Source organism: Thunnus maccoyii, chromosome 23 (assembly GCF_910596095.1).
Source record: "Thunnus maccoyii chromosome 23, fThuMac1.1, whole genome shotgun sequence".
Lineage (NCBI taxonomy): Eukaryota > Metazoa > Chordata > Actinopteri > Scombriformes > Scombridae > Thunnus > Thunnus maccoyii.
Window position 1 is genome coordinate 25,933,747 of NC_056555.1, and position 20,934 is coordinate 25,954,680.

Consider the following 20,934-nt stretch of genomic DNA (forward strand, 5'->3'; position numbering starts at 1 on the left):
AATAAAATGAACTGTTTTAAATTTCAGTCTCAATTTAAAAAAGAAAAGTGTCAAAATAGAGTAAATAAACTTACATAAATGTACAGAATGCAGAGAGTTTAACACAGAGGTGTCTGATTCTTATAAAGATCCAGTGTTACGTGTGTTTGGGTGTGATGTAATGAGTTAAAACATGCGTGTGTGTTTCTGTGGATGTGACATATTTACTGTTTATCGTCTTTACTTTGACATTCATCTTGTTTTTACTTCCATGTGAAACTTTGAATCATTTGTTCTGAAAAGTTCTGTATAAATAAAGTTTATTGCTATTATTATAGTTCACAAGTACAACTGATCACCTGTTATTATAGTACAAGGAGTAATTATACAATAATAAATATAAAATAATAATAATAAATAAAAAAAAATCTAAATACAGCAAAAGCAAACATGGCTGCACAGACCCACTAAACAACACAACTGCTGTATTCTGTTATCTCATGTCTGTTATAGGCCTTATATTACATATTTAAACACAATATATCATATACTAATGTTTATATGTATCCTGTTGTCCACTTTATATTCACACACCTGGATCAGAGGGTTGCTCTGTTCATTGATTTTTTTGATATATTCTGCTTATCTGTATCTAAACTTCCTCTCTGGTGCTGCTGTGATGCTAAATTTCCCTCCTGGGATCAATAAAGTTCGATTTTATCTGATTGATGGCTCCTGTTGCCATAAATCCGCCCTGACGGGATCATCGTTAAAGCTCCTCTGGTCTTTGATGATGTGATGTTTAATGTCAGGCTTCTTCCTCGGTGTGTTTCATTGTGCAGCAGACTGAACATTTTTCACTTCACTTCAGATTAAAAAAAGTCTTTGATGAATCTGAAAATGTTTCCAAATCAGCTGTTAAAGGATCAGTGAGGTTTTCCAGATCAGATGTAATCGTGTCTACAACAAGGACTTTTTCATTTGTGGTGTGTTCATAAATGCAGTTTATCAGGGAACAACGGTGAAAAGGTTTTGTAAACATACAGGATGAAAATCATCAGCGTGGAGTTGAATCATTTCAGTTATGATAAAGTCTTTATAAACACACACTATAATACTGCATAAACTCGACCCTTATGGAATGAATTTGATTTGTAATTTTCCAATTTCATTCTGTTGCTTTTTCTTTCTTTATTGATGTATTATGATCAGTGCACCACCTCAAGCATACGTTGCCTTGTTGCTATTGTTGGAATGGTAAACCTGTTGTAAGTTCCATTTTGTAAATAAAGTTTAAAAAAAGTATATAGAGATTATAGACATTTTCTATTTTCTCTATTTCACAGACTAATATATGAATGGGTTTCTTAGCTTAGTTTAGCCTATTTTTTTGTGTTGAATGTAGAATTGTCATAATAACTAATATGTAATCATTTCTTAGGGACGCAGTTTTACGCTATCACATAAATAAATTCAATAAAATCATTTGGGAACCGATTTAGAGATATTTTTATACGAGAAACGAGCTACACACGTATTGAACTACAACTCCCATAAGGCATCTGTTCTGAGAACGCTAATCAACGCCCACTTGGGTTTCAGCCTATCAGAGCGCAGAGAAGCCGTTTGCGTCACGTTCTCTGACCTCAGTGTTTCGGGGTATTTTTTTCTGGGAGAGACAGCGGCTGGCGGCGCCATATTGAAAGCAGAGATTCGCTTCATAAAACGCAGAAAACGTCGAAGTCGCCGCGATGTTGTACCTGGAGGATTATCTGGAGAGTGAGTATGCGGCTCCAACTGAGCGTCAGTGGCGTTTCTGACGCGTTTTGTGCGTTAAGTGTGTGTTATGTGGCGGTCCGCGCGGCTCCGGCCGTTAGCCTAGCCGTGCTAACCACTTCTTCTTCTCTGGCAGTGATCGAGCAGCTTCCCATGGACCTCCGCGACAGGTTCACGGAAATGCGGGAGATGGACCTGCAGGTGCAGAGTACGTACCGGCGGCTCACTCCGGTGTAAACACACCGGGGACACACGGGAGTTAACGTTAATGCACCGTAAACAGCTCAGAAACGTTTCATTTCAACATTATAGCAACATTATTAATCATCAGACTCGTTTATTCAGGCTAACAGCAACAACTGAAGGAACTCACTTCTGACAGGAACATTTCTGTGCTGAACACCGGTGTTACAGCAAATTCTGTCACATCCTGTGACTTCATTAGAAACAACAATAATAATAAACTTTATTTATACAGCACGTTCAAAACAGAGTCACAAAGTGCTTTATGTGGCTAAAACATTTAAGTACTATAATTAATCTGTAAAATAAGACAATTCAAATATAATAAAACAATGAAATACTCCTAATATAACATTAATGATAATAATAATAATAATCAAAAATCAAAAAAATCAAACACTAGTAATGAAACAGATAAGATGTTGGAAATAAAACAGTGTGGTATCAGGTAAATAAAGGCCTCTCTAAGAAGATAAATGTTTGAGAAGTGATTTAAATATGAAGCTCAGTCATGATAAACTCGCTGCCTCTACACTATCAGATGGGTCACATGATATTTTTCTACCATTAACTAACTAACATCACCTGTCGATCTGTTCACCTCTTTGGTCTGAATAATGAAGCATTAAAGGACGAGTTCACAGTGTTTCCAGTGTGTTTTCCTCCTGTTCGTACTGCAAAGTGTCTTTAAAAGTCTTGAAAAGCTTTGATTTAGGTTCTTGAAAAAAAAAAAAAATTCAGAATCTCAAATTTAATTCATAAAGGTCTGAAATATTTAGTTCATCCTGCCATAGTCAGTCAGAAATGTTGGTTATAAAATGTCCCTGATTCAGTTGTTCCCAAACCTCTGAGCTTCAATTAATTATTCATTTGAATTGATTAATTGATCCATTCTTTTACTGCTGATTGTCCACATCCAGCTCATGATTGATTAGTAATATTATTGGGAATGATTGTTATAAACTACCAGGAAGTAACGACAAAATGTGAAATACATTTAAATTAATTGACATTTATCTCACATTTCATGATGTAAATAATTCTAATCATCATCATCATCACTGCTGCTTCTTATTGATATCTTTCATACTTTTATTAAACTGTTTTATGTTAAACATTAAAATGTCTTGAAAAGATCCTTCAAATGTCCAAAATCCACAGTGTGTCCACACAGTCATTTAAAGTCAGTGTGAAGCTTCATCAGTCTGAGTTAGTCATATCAAGTGGATATCTGACACATTTACAGTCTTTTTAGCATCAAATTCCCTCTTTGTGTTTCCTCGGACAGTGTTTCCCTGTTGAGCTGCAGGTGGAAGTATAGTAACAAAAAGAGGGACTTTGGCACTAAAAAGACTGTAACGTTGAAAGATATCTACTTGATTTGTCTCATTTGGACGCTGAAGCTTCATATTAGCTTCAGATTAACTTTAAATACATTTTTTGCACAGAAGGAGGACTGTGGATTTTGTCCCCCATCACTTCCATTGTAAGGTCATTATGAAGGGATCTTCTAATGGTCAGTATGAACAGGAGGAATGATTACAGCAAGAAACACACTGACTGTTGGTTTAAGAAGGAGGTGATAAACTGTGAACTGGTCCTTTAAGGAAAAGAGTTTTGCTGGTTCCTGATATCTTTAATTTTCGGGGCTGTTTGTTGAGTCTCTTGTCGTCTCTTCCTTCAGACGCCACCGATCAGCTGGAGCAGAAGGTCATCGAGTTCTTCGTCAACGCGAAGAAGAACAAACCGGAGTGGAGAGAAGAGCAGATGGAGGTTATTAAAAAGGTTTGTTCGTCTTTATCTTTTTAGCATCAACTGTTTTTATTCCAGAATCAAATGAATAAAAAAACGTTCATCACCTCGTTTCAGGATTATTACAAAGCTCTGGAAGACGCAGACGAGAAGGTGCAGCTGGCCAATCAGATCTATGATCTGGTGAGTGACAGTCAGTCGTCTGTTTAAATAAAGATTGACGTGTTGAATGAACAGCAGGCAACATACAACACATAGATGATGATGTTTTACATTTACAGACACTCCATCAGGTTATTGAGCATCATCAAAACAAACATAGTTACTAAACATAGACGTGATATTGATCAGAGGTTTATTTATATGTTTATTGATTTCTGTTGTTTACTGTTAATATGGATGTTGTGACCTGATGATCTAAATGAACAAACAACAACATGTTGAGATCTAAACTGTGTCTGAACATCATTTAAAACCTTTATTAATCAGTTTGAGTGTTATTCAGTCTAAACACCACTAGATGGCAGCAGAAGACCTGATTTATTAAACATGAATCTGATCATCAGGCAGGATTATTTATATAAATGCTCGTTATAGTTTCCTACAGCTGATTACTGGTTTTATTCCATCAACCGTCTAAAACATTCAGAATATTCAGTTAAAAGCATCAAATTCTCTGATTGCAGCTCGTTAAATGTGAATATTTTCTGGTTTCTTTGGTCTCTGTGACAATAAACTGAATGTTTGACGTTTGATGACGTCGTCTTGGACTCAACTAACTGATCTATTGATCCAGGAAACGACGGTTAAAAGGTTTTTTTGTTTGAACGAGTCGTCCGTAGACGCGTCTGTTCTGTTATCGTCCTGCCGTCTCACCTGACAGCTGCTGGTTTGTGTGCTCAGGTGGATCGTCACCTGCGTAAACTGGACCAGGAACTGGCCAAGTTTAAGATGGAGCTGGAGGCCGACAACGCCGGCATCACGGAGATCCTGGAGAGACGTGAGTCTGTCAGACTGACAGAAGCTTTATTTAGATCCACTGAAGAGATGACTGACCTTCTTCTTCTTCTTCTTCTTCTTCTTCTTCTTCTGCTCCTCAGGGTCTTTAGAGATGGACAGTCCGTCTCAGCCAATCAACAACCATCACGTCCACTCACACACCACCGCTGAGAGTAAGTCTGACTGTATCCCACTCGTTACCATGACGACAGCTGCAGCTGTAGAAGTGATCAGTGTTGTAGAAAATATCACAATGTAATAACAAGTTAATTATTGACTCATTAAATTTAGAAGAAAAAGTGTTGAAAAGCTGCTTATTTACATTCATCAACATTTACTAAACCTGTTTCTGACGTTTGTTAAAATGATTCTGATTAACGATGAGCCTCGTTTAACCCGACAGAGAGGAAGTACAGCGCTCCGACGCACCACACCACCGAACACGTTCCAGAGAAGAAGTTCAAGTCTGAAGCTCTGCTGTCAACGCTCACCTCAGACGCCTCCAAGGAGAACACGCCAGGTAGCAGTTACACACCTCCACCTGCACCGTCACACCTCCACCTGTACAACCGTCACACCTCCACCTGCACCGTCACACCTCCACCTGTACAACCGTCACACCTCCACCTGCACCGTCACACCTCCACCTGTACAACCGTCACACCTCCACCTGCACCGTCACACCTCCACCTGTACAACCGTCACACCTCCACCTGCACCGTCACACCTCCACCTGCACAACCGTCACACCTCCACCTGTCAGCCTGTGTGTGTTACTAACGGCGAGCTGTGTCCTCTGCAGGTTGCCGTACCAACAGCACGTCGTCCTCCAACAACAACGTGTACAGTGTGAACTCCTCTCAGCCGCTGGCGTCCTACAACCTGAGCTCGCTGCCGGCGGGGCCCGGGGCCGGCGCCGGGGCCATCACCATGGCTGCCGCTCAGGCCGTTCAGGCCACCGCTCAGGTCACACACACACTGAAACACACATGTATGAGCGTGAACCAGTGAGTATGCGTGAACGTGAGTGTGAATGAAGCTGTGCTGTGTGTGTGCAGATGAAGGAGGGCCGCAGGACGTCCAGTCTGAAGGCGAGCTACGAGGCCATCAAGAACAACGACTTCCAGCTGAGCAGAGAGTTCTCTCTGTCCCGGGACACCAGCGGGTACTCCTCCTCCGCTCTGGCCTCCACCCTCACCCAGACCCTCACCCCCAACACCGCCTCCGACTCCCGGGGACGCAAGTCCAAGTAAGACCGGCGCCCACTGGGGCTGTGGTGATGTTGTTAATCTGTGCACAGGTGCATGTTGGGATGTGATGAACTTCATTCATCATCAGACTGCTTGAACACGGTGTCCGATGGGAGACGCGGGATGAGGGTGGCCCTCGCCAGTTTCCTTTGAGATAAACGTGTCAGATTCTAGTGGCGCCACTAATCACAAAACTCACCAAAAAAAAAGAGGGCAAATAAAACTTTGCTTTATATATTCTGTAAAACACAGAAAGGAACTTTTCCTCGTGGTCTTAAATGAACATTCAAGATGTCCAATAAAATCTTAAAATATATAAACTATTCAAAGCTGAAACCTTCCTCTGTAGTGAAACAGCTTCTGTCCACATCATCAGAACTTGATGATAACTCAGAAACATGAACACACGTCTCGTCCTGCAGCTTGTTGAACGAGCCGCCAAACAAACGTTCACCGCTAACGTCAGTTAGCAGCTAGATGCTAATTAGCTGCTCAGCTGCAGCACATCAAACATCATGTAAACAAACCTGCAGACGTCACATCAGACCCGTCAGACGCTGGTTTGATCGTTGCTCTTCTAAATCCCTGTTAGCGACGCGCTGTCTGTCCGTGCCGTACCGTGGGGGGGGGGGCGATCCGTACAGATCAACTATGATCTGTTGCACCACTGTTAGGTTCGGTCTCGCCATCATGGCTTCCAACGAAGCAGAAGAGTCCAGCAGAGCATCCAGGTCACCAGTTTATTCTGCTGGTTCCTGTTTTTGTGGTTTTGCTCAAGCTTTTTCTCCCGACTCCGTCCGTCAGCTCTCTGATCTAAACAGTCCCCCCAGGAACCTGGTGTAGACCCTGACCCGAGTCTCCACCTGCCAGGAAGCTGCTGTTGTGCTGTTTTACTGTCAAACATAACATCTGTAAACATTTATCAATAACAGCTGTATATTATTTATTGATAACATGAAGTCCAGATCAATGAGTTCACACCTGTAACGAACCTCTACGCGTCTACGTGTTTATTCGTCGTAACGGCGTCTTCGTCTCTTCTTCTTCTTGTTTCCCAGAAGCAGCATCAAGTCTTCCAACCACCAGTCGTCTTCATCCTCCTCCTCCTCCTCGCTGTCGTCGTGCTCTTCGTCGTCGGCGCTGGCTCAGGAGCTTTCCCAGCAGGCGTCGGCGCTGCCCGAGGCGGAGGCCAACAGCCAGGTGGACTGGACCTACGACCCCAACGAGCCGCGATACTGCATCTGCAACCAGGTGAGTCTGCGGCTCGCCGGCGACCGGACCAACGTCTTCCTGTCATCAGCTGATCAATAATCTAAACTGGTTTATTGTTTCTCAGGTTTCTTACGGCGAGATGGTCGGCTGTGACAACACAGACGTGAGTATCAGCTTTATTGGTTTGGTATTGATCGCATGTCTGGAACTGAATCAATCAACTATTTTAAACTTTTAACACATTTATCAAAGAAAAAGTTTCTGTTTTTATCTTTATTAACTAAATATCTTTTGGTTTAATTTATCAAACTAATCAATTAATCAGAAACATGATGGACACAATCAATCAATCAATCAATCAATCGATACTGGATGATTTGTCAGCTGCAGCCTGATTAGTTTGTTTTTACAGGAAGTGATTTTAGAGTTGTAACGATCGATTGATCGACAGAAAACTAATCACCTGTTTTTAATAATCAATTAATCGATTGGAGTCATTTTAATGAAAAATGTGAATATTTTCTGGTTTCTGACAGTAAACTGAATATTTTTTAAGTTGTGGTCAAAACAATAAGATTAATCAATAATAAATCTAATCGTTATCGATTAGCTGCAACTTTTATTTATAATCATTCATTTATTTACATTTTATTTACATTTTATTTAATGTTTCTTTTAATTAGAATGATATAAAACAGCAAATGTTCATTTTTAAAAACTGAAAGCAGCAAACGACAAACGATCAATAGACTAATTAGGGCTGATTATTTCCATTATTGATTAATCTGCAGATTATTTAATCGATTAATCATTTTGTGTATAAAACATCTTTCGTGAAACTTCGATCGAGACGACTTCAACGATTATTTGATTATCAAGACGGTTGATTGAACGTATTGATCCAGAGCCAATCAGTTAATGACCAGATGATTGATTTGTTTGTAATGACGTGTTTTCTGTGTCCAGTGTCCGATCGAGTGGTTCCACTACGGCTGTGTGGGTCTGACGGAGGCTCCGAAGGGGAAGTGGTACTGTCCTCAGTGTACGGCGGCCATGAAGAGGAGAGGCAGCCGCCACAAATAGAAACTCTTCACGTGTTCGCCGCCGTGCGTCTGCAGCTCGTCCTGACGTCACGTCGCTGCAGCCGACCGTCGACCTGCAGCCGCCGCTCAGAAGACGGATCGAACGTTTTTGTGCCAACAGAAACCATCTTCGGATTAAAGCCACACGAAGAAAAATCATCTCGGAGTTCTGAGATTAAAGTCTGAACGTAAAAACTTTCTGTCGTTATTATGATGTTGAAATTCATCCCGACGTTTCTCAAAGCAACAAACAACCGTTTAAAGCCCGAAAAACTACAAGAATTCTGTTTTTTCCTCTTTATTAACTTTAATAATCGGCTTCATCACATTTGTTTTTATTTTTCTGTTTTAAAGTCGGAGAAACTACAAGAATTCTGTGTTTGTTTGTTTGTTTTTTAACCGTCTCAGAACTCCGGCTTTAATGATCCTGACGTTTGTTTTTATCGACAGAATTCAGACTTTCTTCTCAGACTTTTTTTCTAATCGTCGTCCTGTTACATACTCGACCTTTTTAAAGCTGGAGAAACTACAAGAGTTCAGTTATTTTCTTTCTCATAACGTCATGAAAACCTGTGAAAACGTCACAAAAACACTAAAACTGAAACCAGGAGGATGAAAATAACAACAACGGGACGTTTTTGTGGAAGACTTGACGTCGTCCTTTAAAATAAACCTTTTGTGCTGGATGACGGAGTGAAACCTGCCGACCTGATGCTGTTAATCAGGAGTTTAATCCTAAAATAAAATAATCTGCAGACTGAAACGTTTCGTGTGTCCAGTTGAGGAACAAAAGGACCTTTTATCATATTTTTCTGTGAATCTGTGATCAAACTAAACCAGAACTTCTGTCCAGTGTTCAATAAAAAAAAAACATTAAAAAAGAAACAGAGAGATAGTTTTAATTCTGGCTGATATGTCGGTCAGAGGTCAGAGGTCAGAGGTCCTTCTTTTCAGTCATATATATTAATTCATCTTTGATCAAGTTTTGTCTTTATTTACAGAAATTAGACGTTTCAAAATTGTCAGAATTCACTTTTTTTCAGATTTCCTCGTTTCTGTTTGTGAGATAATCGATAGAATAACAGAATAGAATCATCTTCGTGTCTAAAACACATTTTTTCTCCCCTAAAGTTTCTGACTTTGACATATTTTGATCAAAAATCAGACTTGATGTAAGAATCCTGACTTTATTTGATCAAATCAAACGTTGTAACAACAGAAGTAGAAAAAGACTTTAAACCTCAAGATGACGTCTGATAATCCCGACGTTTTTATTACGTTTTGTCTTTATTAACAGATTTCAGACGTTATTTCCTCTCATGAGTCTGACTCGAAGAATCTCGACTTTATTTCATCAGATTTTGTTTTGAAGTCAAACTTTCTCTCAGAATTCTGACTTGAAGAGAGAATCTGGTGTTTGTTTGAGATTTGATGAGTCTGACTTGATTTTACGTGTAAACTGTCAGAAACTTTTTTCCACCGTCTCCTGTGACGAGGTTTTTCTTCGTCTTTAATGTCCAAATTAAGTTTTTAAACTCAGAAATCTGACTTTTTTTTTTTTCTTGAAGTTTTGTGTTTTAATCTGAGAATATTTTAACTCAGTGTTTTGACCAATAATCTGAGATGGATCTGAGTTTCCTGACAAGAAGACGCTGCTGGACTGATTCTCCTCCTCGTGTGATTTATTGAGACGTTTGAACCTGATGAGTCGATGTTACAGTTAAACCTGGAAATGATTCAGAATGTACAGAATCTGAACAAAGTCACAGCTGAAGCCTGACTGTTTGTTTCAGTCTGAATAAAAAGATGTTTTGGTATCTGTTGAGTTTATTTATTTACATAAATGAGAAGATGAGGAGCGATGAGGTAAAACACTTCAATAAAGTGCAGAAATTCAAATTTAAACGTTTGTTTTCCTTAAAAACGCGTCTTTATTCAATTCTGAAGAAACACTTTGTCAACAGTTTAGAGCTGCAATGATTCATCATTTACTGACAGAAAATTAATTTCCAATTATTTTGATAATTGATTAATTGTTTTGAGTCCAAATTCTCTGATTTCAGCGTCTTAAATGTGAATATTTTCTGGTTTCTTTAGTTTCTATGACAACTGAACAAACTGAAGATCTTTGAGACGTTTGATGACGTCGTCTTTTCTGTCATTTTATGAACAAAACTATTAATTGTGAAATTAAACACCAGATTAATTGAGAATGAAAGTAATCTCAAACATGCTGCACATTTTCAAATAAAAACACATCAGCAGCAACAACTGGAATGATAATAATTGCAGGGAGAGAAAACACCTCCTCATGAACTCCACCTGAATATAATCTGATGCAGGTTCTGGTCTGCAGGTTCATCTGCACAGAGGAAATTAAAATAAAATGGGTAAATGGGTGGACACCAGCAGGGAAGGAGTCTGGCTGCCCCTGTGGTCTCCTCAGGCATCAGATGGGTACCGAAGGGCTGAAAGAGCAAAAACCCAGATGGATGGAAACATTTTAGACTTGTATTATATTCCATCTATTCCTCATATTTCCCTCTTTACTCTCAGTAGTATTTGTAGCAGCTATGGAGCCGTGGATCTCCAGACAGTCAAATTATATGCAGATGATCTCCTCTTATACATTTAAACTCCATAGTCAGTATGTTCAGTATGTTGTCGTTGCGATTCACCTCTTGCACTTGATTTCAATGAGGAAAGAAGCAGTTTCTCAGTTCAGTATTTCCACACTGTCTTTAATGCTCAGAGTGACTCACACTGATACAAACAAGCAGGAACTAGACTGATGAGTATTAGATCTAAACCACAGTCAAAGTGTATCTGTGTGAAACCAGCTCAGGACTCATGGTTAAATATTCAGTAAACTCAGTCCACACACACACACACTTTATCTGATATAATCTGAGATGGATCTGAGTTTCCTGACAAGACGCTGCTGGACTGAAGAATTGTCAAAAATCCAATAAAATTGCAATCAGTGTATCATTAATATTAATATGAAATCACAGCTGTGTCATTTTTGTTTAATGTAAACTTTTTTATTTGTATGTCGGCTCTTTGACCGTGTCAGAGTGGAGCACTAGAGTCCATCTAGGAACCCGACTCAGACTCAACCTGAATGACTCGGACTCGAGACTCGACTCAGACCCGAGACTTAGTGACTCGACTACAACACTGGCACACACTCACTCCTCTCTCTCTCTCTCTCTCTCTCTCTCTCTCTCTCTCACTCTCTCTCTCTCTCTCTCTATCTTCAAAGCTTGAATGATATTGAATTGATACTGAATGATATTAAGGGTGAAATCTTCAGTCATAAACCTGTAAAGATGTGCAGCAGCAGAACACAGAACATTAATTACCGTCAGATCCTGACCTATCTGGTGTTAATGAAGTCACCGCTGCTGTGCTGTGTGCGTAAATGCGCAAAAAGCCTCTTTCTCAGTTTGGAGACGCACTTATCGTTTCAGCTTCTGTGCTGCAGACAGCTGTGGGAACCAAACAGAACATCAGTACTGATGTTTCTGTAACATCCCGGATACATTCAGTGACATTCAGACATTTATCTAACATGTTTCAGACCTGCCTGAGTCACATTAATCGCTGTATTTTGATATTTGACATTTCAGTAGATCATATTATAGATGTGAAATACTAGAGAAGTAAAAGAAGCAAATACATGACAGTCGGTTTGTGATTGCGGAGAGCTCTGTGTGTTTGACACCTCTGTTAATTAAAGACACACAATCCGAGGCTTTTGAGCTCTCTGCAGTTTACATTATGAACCAATCTGTGTGCTGAAATGTGGAGAAAAGCCTGAAACACTGGAAACAGCTCTGCTCACTCAATCAGACACAAAACATGGCAAATTGTGCCGTCATATCATGAGCGCAAAATCTTTTTTGAATAAGACTTTAAAAAGGGGCAGATTGTAAATGCTGCACATCTTACGGTGCTATTACCATTGTTTGTTGCTTGTTGCTTGTTTGTATAGTGATGTAACAGGTTTGACAGTTGACTGTGAAGCCAGGCTCCATACAGTAACACAATAGGATAAATGTGAAAATATGATGGCATGCATAAACAGTTGAGCTGTCTTAAGGGGTATGTAATGTCTTATCATTATAAAACAGTTCAGATTTGTCTTTGCTGTTGCATATCTTTTTAACATGTTCATCAAATTTGAGTCCAAAATGACACCTAAAAATTTAAAATCACTGGTGTCATTTCCTCTTGATCTATTTTGATTTTACACTTACTTATACACCCTCCGTTTTGTTTGTTAATAACTCTGTGGCTACAGGAGGGTTTTAGCTGATACATAAATGATTGTGTCATCAGCATACCTCTGTTACAGCATGTTTGTAAATCATTTATGTATAAGCTGAAAAGCAGATTGAAGATTGAGCCTTGTGGAAACCCGTTCTGGATTGTCGGGGGGATTCATAGTTTTGCACTGATTTTAACACATTGCTCTCTACATTCGACATATGATACAAACCAGACAGTTGCTTGCTCTAAAAAATTGAAGGTGTTTAGGTTGTTCAGAAGTATGTCATGGTTCACAGTGTCAAAAGTCTTTTCGAAGTCTAAAAACACTGCTCCCACTACAGTACCCTCGTCTAGTGAGCTCTTGATGACCCCTAACCCCTAACCAGTGAAGTAGCAGTTGCAGCCATTTACACTGAGTACCCTGATCTAAATCTGAACTGTTTAGGATAAATAAGTTCATTACTTTCAAAGTGGTCAACCAGATAAAAACAGCTAGAATAGAGTTGTTACACATAAATGTTCACACTTGATGTACTGCACCAGAGTGAGCTTATAGCTCATTTTCATCTGCATTCCCTTAAAATTAAAACATATAACAGCACAATAACAAACAGTACAAAGCAAAAAACACACAGAACACATTATACAAAATACAAAACTACACACAATGGCACATCACATACACATGCGTTTTAGGTTTGATCAGGGTGGAGCTGTGCAGTATCCAACCCAAACAGATCCTTTGCCTTTTTATTACTTAATTTATTAAGTAATTGTGATTGTGATGAATCTGTGGTAATGATAACTTGTGGTAATTTTGCTGGTTCAAAATTTTCAGCAAGCTCCTCCGCTGATTGAATGAAATGATTATAAAATTAATTTGCTAATCACTCCATTTACTTCCAGCTCCGTTATTGAATTTCGTTGTCTGGGCTTAAGTTTAGTAAGACTGTTTAGGTGTTTCCAGGGAGAAGTGCTATTTCATTCAGATTGGAATCCGTTGTGTAAAGTATGTGGTTTTTGCCTTGCACAGTTCTCTAACTGCCATATTTCTCAGACCCTTAAAAATAAGGAAGTACATACTCAATTTGGTGAATAGTGACTTTTTCAGTGCAAGGTCTCTTTTTTTCATTCACTGATGAATATCATCATTCAGCCACCGTGAGGAGACTCTTCTTGGCTTGCATTTAAAGATTTGTGTATATTTCTCAATCTATTCTGTGAGTGTTTTTATCAAAGTGTTACAGCAGTTGTCTAAATCACTGGTTTGTAAAACATCCTTCCAGTTAATATTATTTAGTTGGTTTTTGAAATTGTTGCATTTTATTTCTGGGAATGACTGAATTCCCTGATGTGTTTTCATGCATTAATATTGGTAGACGCTGTTTTGTTAGTTTTCTGACAATCAGGGTCATGTTATGGTCAGAAAGGCCCGTTAATAAATGATATGTCCTTGTGACTCTTTCAGGTCTGTTTGTGATTATCAGATCATTCAAGTGATTCTTGTAGAACAACATCAATCATAACAGAAACTTGGTTGTTTGGCCTTTAAAGACACTTTGATTTGTATCTCCTCCTACATGAAGCTACCAAGATGATCTGTGTGATAAACTGTGTTTAATTAATTACACACATTTAATTAGCTTCAGTGTGGAGTGGTGTCTTTGTCCATGTCTACAAATATGAATCTCTTTAGCTGTTCCACTTTATTCACCAGCAAGTCTCTAAATGTGTGAAACCAAAACAATGAGTTCAAACAGTGTAAAAGGCTGATTGGAGCTGAGGGGAACTGCAGAGTCTGCTAATAATTTACTGTGGGTTCATCACTACGTGCAACCTTTCACATCACATGTACAGTCCTCATCTGATCCTTTGTTCATAGAAACATGTCAATTATACAGATATGGATTTAATAATTATTTCATCTCCTTCTCACCAGTGCAACTGTTCAAGACCTGCATGGTAAATGCAACTCAAATCATCTGAGACTTTATCACACAGACAACAAAAGCTCCAGTATTTTCTGTTGTTTTCATACTTTTCTAAATAGTTTTCAAAGGTTTTAAAACCTTTTTCCTGCCGTCAAAATGCATCTTGCTCCTTCTTTAAAAATAAATCTTAAATTACAACATTTAATTATGTCCTAAGTATCCTTATTACCAGAGGAACATACTCATTTATTTACCTTTTTCTTTTGACATTTTATTTCCACAGATGTAAACAACTTGTGGATAATAATAATAATTTCAAATAAACTTCACAAAGGATGAACATCAAGGATTGGTCAGACAAGACTGGAAAAAGTCATCTTCCCAAATTCAACCTCACCAGAATGCAGAGACAAAGAGAATCACGTATATAATTTAAAGACCATCAATATGGAGGAATTTATTAATGTGTTTTTTAATTTGTATTTAATAAAGCTCATCAAGCAGGATTCAGAGTTCTTCAAATGTAAAAAGATGAACGATACAGTTAAATTATTCCATCTGACACTTCAACTAAAGGTTGTCTTTGAGTTTCCAGATGAAGTTTCTGCTCTTTAGTCACAGAGAGGAAGATGCTGTTCTGACCTCAGCCTCCACTTTCTTCCTCTTGTTTTCCACACATGAAGTAGAATTTTAGTACATGTTGTACTTCTACCTCTGTTACCTTATTATTATTGTTATAGGTCTATATTTCCCCTAAAAGCAAAGTCAAACTTTATTTTCATTATGATTCTTGTCTGAGAGGCGAGAGTGGAGCTGCTCTGAGCATTAAAGAAAGTGTGACAATACTGTGTTGAGAAACTGTTTCTTTCTTCATTTAAGTCAAGTGCAAGAGGTGGATTGCCACACCAACGTACTGAACGTTCTGACTTTATGGAGTTTAAATGTATAAGATGAAATCATCTGCATATAATTAAACATTTCCATGTTCATGATATTTAAATGAACCTTTCTGGAGATCCATGGCTCCATAGCTGCTACAAATATTACTGGTGAAACTGGGAATCCCTGCCTTTAGCCACAGCTGAGAGGGAAATATGAGGAATACATGTTATTGATGTTGAATATAATATAGGTTTACAATTTCTTCCATATTTCACACTTTTTTCATGATTATTTCTGGCAGTTACATCCTGGAACTTGTATATAATTGAATTGAATTTCCCTTCGGGGATCAATAAAGTCATAACTATCTATTTATCTATCTATCTATAAATCATTTTAAAAACATCTTAAAACAGCTCTAATGTGTATTTATTGTGTATAGTTTTCCTTGTTTAGGTGAAAAAGGACAACTGTAGTTTTGATTGAAATCTGTATGAAAGTCACAAAATAAGTAAAACCCAGAAACTCATCATGCTAAATTAATTTAGCACAATGACTTGGCATGATGATTTTTTTTGTGGACCCGCCCCTTCTCAAACCAAATTTACATCCTTGTATGTGTGTGTGTGTGTGTGTGTGTGTGTGTGTGTGTGTGTGTGTGTGTGTGTGTGTGATGTGTATAAAAAGATGATCATGAGTCCTGTAGAAACATTAAGGACCTGTTGTCCAACCAAACCTTTTGACTCAGCGCTTCACTTACTGCTCAACTTCACATCAGACTGGTGAGTTGATCTTCCATCATCATCATCATCATCATCATCATCATCATCATCATGCTTTTTTAAATGTTTTAATGTTTGTTTGAACAGTTATTGTAGCAAAGTTTTCTATATATGTGTAATACAGCAAGCAGCAGACTGCAGGCTGTTGTGCATGTCAGACTTCTTCATGTGTGCATGTTAACATTGTAGAGCTGCAGAGATGAAGGCTCACCTGCTGATCTTTGCTGCAGTACTTCTGGTCCCTTGCTGGATGATGCCTGCGGGTCAATGGAAGGTGAGTACCATATTCTGAAAAAAGATCAAATTACACATTGAGGGACATTTACTTTCTTGTTTGACTCCATGGAGTCAGGTTGATTCTTGGCTCAGTACCACTGAGTGACTGGTGGTTGCGACCCAGTCTCCGGTTCAGAACCCCATTATGTTCCAAACACAAAAAATGCTGTAATGCTGGACCTCTACTCTAAATGCTTTCATAAATCATTAGCAATAAAAAAGATTAAAATACTTTGTTATATCTTATTTTTTTCTGTTCATACCAATGGACGGAGAATCTGACCATGAGAAACTAACTAATAGTAAAAATGACAATAAAACGTCTTAAGAGACCTTTTTACAACAAAAAACATGTGTTGATTTATTTTTCATGAATATTAACTCATTGCATATATATTTTGTATTATTTTAACAAACATTCATTCTCATATTTACTTTAAACACAGTTTAAACACCAATTATGTAATTTAGCAATATGATTAATAGATTAAAATTATTATGCTTCCTCCTCGCCTCACGGTCGGCCATACTGGCTGAAAAAGAGGGTGTGGCTCTACTGCAGTCCACTGTACATGATGTGGAACACTGTGATTGGCTTCTAGACATCCAGACAAATAAGTTTGTGGAATCAGATGACAGTAATCATAGAAATCTAGAAAAGTTCAGTCCGCTGGACTGGTCGGGGGATCTGAATGGCTTAACCAGTTAAACAGCTGGTGACCTCAGTATTTGTTGTAAACAGCAAAGAGTTTCATTATAATGAAACACAAAATGCAGATTTTTAATCAAGTTTAAACAGATGAATTCCTCATAAGTCAGTTTTCTTCTTTCACTATATTCCAAACATGGGTCTGTAATGAAGAGCATGTAGACAGTGTGTGAATCCAGATGTGTTTTTAAGAAAGAGACTGATTGGTCCATCTATCATCCATCAGGCCCTCACAGCTGTGAGGTAATATAGTGTTTATCCAACCTTTTATCCACCACTGCGCCGCCGGTTAATGAGTGAAGCTACATGTGTGTATCTGACTGCAGTGGAAGGTCAGAGGTCAGAGGAGTTTTGTGTGTGTTCAGGTTAGTGAAATATGCTGGTTTCAGTTTAATATGAATAAACTTTCTTGTGTATTAAACAGAGACTGTGATCTTTCTCTGACCTGAACCAAGAGCTGCCAGAGTCTGAACACAAGCAAACGTTTCATACTGCTGGAGTTACTACCAGCAGATATTAGACTGAAGATCAAACTAATGAAACACATCAGTCAACGTTTTCTCATCACGTCGACAGAAAACATCATTCAGACTGCATTACGTTTCCTTCAACCTGTATTTACTGTTGCAGTTTATATAAGTGTCATTTCTAGAAGTTGGTTTGAATAAATCATAAAAGCTTTGTTGTGTAACATTAGCTGTTCCTTCCTCCTTCTGCCCTCCAGGCCCCCAGCTCCATTCCACTGAACATGGTTCCTGATGCTGTTGATGACATGTACAATGGCTGCACCGAGAAAATGGAGAGGAGGGTCAAGAAAGAATATTTCAGAAAAGAGTTTGTGGGAACATTTAAAATTGCCTGGGAAAATGCAGAAAAATGTTCAAACAAATACTCACAGGATCTCACCAAAAACCAGCGGCAGGCAATCTGTGTCTATACATCCAACGACATTTATGCAGAATTCAATAAAGCAGTCCGGACCAGTAGGAGCATCTATGGCAGCTCCTTCCGATTCCATTCTTTACATTTCTGGCTGACTACTGCCATACAAAAGCTGAATAACAAACACTGTTACATTAGTTATCGAAGAAGCAGGGCTGCATTCACTGGCAATGTTAACAGCATAATTAGGTTTGGTGCGTTTGCCTCCAGCTCTCTCAGAACAGACCTTAAACAGTTCGGTAGCAAGACCTGCTTTCAAATTATGACCTGTTTTGGAGCTTATGTGAAGCATCATTCAAATTATCCAAATGAGGAAGAGGTGCTTATTCCCCCCTATGAAAGATTCAAAATAACCAAAATTATTAACGGTCGGGGTAAATTTCCAGATCTGAGTGATTGTGAGAAGGTCTTTACTTTGAGGAGTTCAGTATATAAGAGTAACCTAAACTGCAAAGCTGCACCCAGATTAGAGAGCAGCATTTTCTCCAAATGATGGGGAAAATGCAAGAAAATGAGTCTTGTTCTTTAAACTTATATCATCAATAAATAAATCTATAAATCGATACAACACAGCCAAACATTCTGTACTGAAGTCAATCATCGTGCATCACAACATCATCTATTACTGTGTACAGTATCAGATGTAGGAGCATCTGTGCTGTTTGACATTGATTTCTATGTGCAGCAGACTGTATGTCTCTGTATGGAATCAACACATGTGTGATATAATAAAAATGATGAATGATAAACTACCAACACAGACATGAACACTGACTGTCTCTAACAGTGTTTCTGGTCTGTTTCAACGTCATTTATTGTCCAAAAGCCTCTGAGCAATACTGTTTCTCTCTTTTAAAAACTATTATTGTTGTTTTCATTTGTAATTTTATTTGAAATATTTTTGTTTGTCACTTTTTATCAGCACTGTAATGTTGATTTGAACAATGACAATAAAGTTGATTCTGATTCTACTCAATATTCTCATAACTGACCAAATAAAGAATGTTAACACGTGTGCAGCGTCAACAACAAATAAACAAACACAAACAGTCAGAAACTCATTCAGTCATGTTGATGTTGATGGAAAGTTTCCAGCAGCTGTTTGACGTCCTGCAGACTGACTGCAGCAGCTCAGACGCATCAGATGGAAATAAAAGGCTTCATGATGTAAACTGTGAGATTATTTTTCTGTTCTGTATGTTTTCATCATCTCCTCCCAACAAACACAAACTGCTCCTGTTTGAACTGCTGACAGCTGTTTCCTGACATGTAAATTCTAAGATATTAGAGAAACATCATATTAATATGTGAAATTCAGTATAGTAATGTTGTATTTCCAGATGTTTGGATGCATCATATTAATATGTGAAGTTCAGTATAATAATGTTTTATTTCCAGATATTTGGATGCATCGTATTAACACTTGAAGTTCAGTATAATAATGTTGTTTGGATGTTTAAGCACAGACTATTGTGGGATTACACATGAGAGAAAAAACGTGAAATTACACTTCTTATTTAATTTTATTAGTCTTTATTTCTGTGTTTCAACTCTTTGGAGATCAGTTTCATTTTGGTTCATTTGAGACTTTCTTTGCATCCTCTTGCAAGTTTTGTCTTTGTTTAGCATGTTTGTATTCTTGTTATCAGCACAAACTCAGCTATAGGTACAACTCATTATTCTGTCAATTTAACAAGGTATAAAGCCACCAAGAACCCAAACGACAAGAAAAAGTACACCGTCGCCAATAAAAATGTACAAATCTTGAGTGATAATCACTGAATATATTATTATACAACAGTTAAAGGTTGTAAAAAAATATAGTTTTACTGTTCTTACAAACAAATACATCAGAAAAGTAAAAATAACTTAAATAAATGTGGTGGAGTAAAAAGTATAAAGTATTATTAAAATGTGTGTACTCAGGTTAAGTACAAGTACCTGATGATTGTAGTAAAGTACAGTACTTGAGTAAATGGACCAGTGGAAATAAAGAAAACAAGATGACGGTTTGGTGTTTTACTTCAACACTGAATCTAATCCAGCTGCTGCAGCAGTTTAACAACCTACTTTTAGATTAGAAGAGGTTCATAAAATGTCAAAGCTTCCTGTTTCACAGCTGATATTCATGTAAATTTATTGGAGTTGTGTCCATGTCACAGGTTTGAGCCCAGCTTGTCTCCCTGTGAGACTAAAACACACTATTGATGCAGCAGCACCATCTGCTGTCCAAACCAACAAACTACCTGCTGCTGTCCACAAGAATACATTACAACCACAATCAATATTTCATTCACTAACACATGAAATATCATCCAGAGTAGAGCTGCTAACGTTTGTGTTTTTAACATTTTACAATAACAAAATAAATTACATGAAATACTAAGTTACCAAAGAAAAAGGAAATTACAAATCAGGGACGACCTGATAATTGATTAATTATTAATAAACAATAACACTTGATAACAGAGAGCTTATTAAAAGATTGTTTGGGCAAAAATAGAATAATATCTGAGACTGACTTTGTGTGTGATGCAGAGGAGAACACATGATGTTTCTACAGAACATCATTTAAATAAATACAGAACGTCCTCACAATATTACACTTTATGGTAACGGAGAAAATGCAGCTGTGCAACAATGACAATTCTGTCATAACAGACGATGATGGAATGAAACTTTGATCTGGCTTAATACACGTCATAAAGATAATGAGCATGACGAGGGTCCTCAGTTACAGCCCACTAAAACTTTGATTTACACACAATCATGTCAGCTGCATAATGAAGGATATCTCAACTTCATTACAACAGCTCAAATATTTTATAGGCTTATTTTTTATTG

General features: G+C 38.0%; 2 protein-coding genes across 4 annotated transcripts; both read left to right on the forward strand.

Annotated features, from left to right (window-relative positions):
* The first annotated feature begins 1,614 nt into the window (after positions 1–1,614).
* On the forward strand, positions 1,615–10,110 carry ing3 (inhibitor of growth family, member 3). Of its 3 annotated transcripts, none has more exons than XM_042403733.1 (12): positions 1,616–1,758; positions 1,892–1,963; positions 3,683–3,783; positions 3,868–3,933; positions 4,654–4,750; positions 4,851–4,922; positions 5,153–5,272; positions 5,552–5,715; positions 5,808–5,998; positions 7,058–7,250; positions 7,336–7,374; positions 8,178–10,110. In XM_042403733.1, exons 1-12 carry the CDS (start codon positions 1,731–1,733, stop codon positions 8,292–8,294), a joined length of 1,260 nt encoding a protein of 419 aa, XP_042259667.1. In that variant the 5' UTR covers positions 1,616–1,730; the 3' UTR covers positions 8,295–10,110. The 3 variants fall into 3 exon arrangements, with proteins under 3 accessions (XP_042259669.1, XP_042259667.1, XP_042259668.1); XM_042403734.1 differs by having other exon boundaries at positions 1,617–1,758; positions 5,153–5,269; XM_042403735.1 differs by lacking the exon at positions 1,892–1,963 and having other exon boundaries at positions 1,615–1,758.
* A 5,646-nt stretch (positions 10,111–15,756) lies between these two features.
* Positions 15,757–19,453, forward strand: LOC121890974 (erythroblast NAD(P)(+)--arginine ADP-ribosyltransferase-like). The gene is made up of 3 exons (XM_042403649.1): positions 15,757–16,163; positions 16,353–16,437; positions 17,873–19,453. The coding sequence occupies exons 2-3, from the start codon at positions 16,363–16,365 to the stop codon at positions 18,581–18,583; spliced, it is 786 nt and encodes a 261-aa protein (XP_042259583.1). The 5' UTR covers positions 15,757–16,163; positions 16,353–16,362; the 3' UTR covers positions 18,584–19,453.
* Positions 19,454–20,934: the final 1,481 nt, after the last annotated feature.

Bases quoted from the DNA above. Each gene is read 5' to 3' on its own strand.
- LOC121890974 (XM_042403649.1), top strand. From the start codon at position 16,363: ATGAAGGCTCACCTGCTGATCTTTGCTGCAGTACTTCTGGTCCCTTGC. The intron at 16,438-17,872 runs GTGAGTACCATA...TCTGCCCTCCAG, and splicing joins TGCCTGCGGGTCAATGGAAG to GCCCCCAGCTCCATTCCACT.
- ing3 (XM_042403733.1), top strand. From the start codon at position 1,731: ATGTTGTACCTGGAGGATTATCTGGAGA. The intron at 1,964-3,682 runs GTACGTACCGGC...CTCTTCCTTCAG, and splicing joins GATGGACCTGCAGGTGCAGA to ACGCCACCGATCAGCTGGAG. The intron at 5,273-5,551 runs GCAGTTACACAC...TGTCCTCTGCAG, and splicing joins CAAGGAGAACACGCCAGGTA to GTTGCCGTACCAACAGCACG.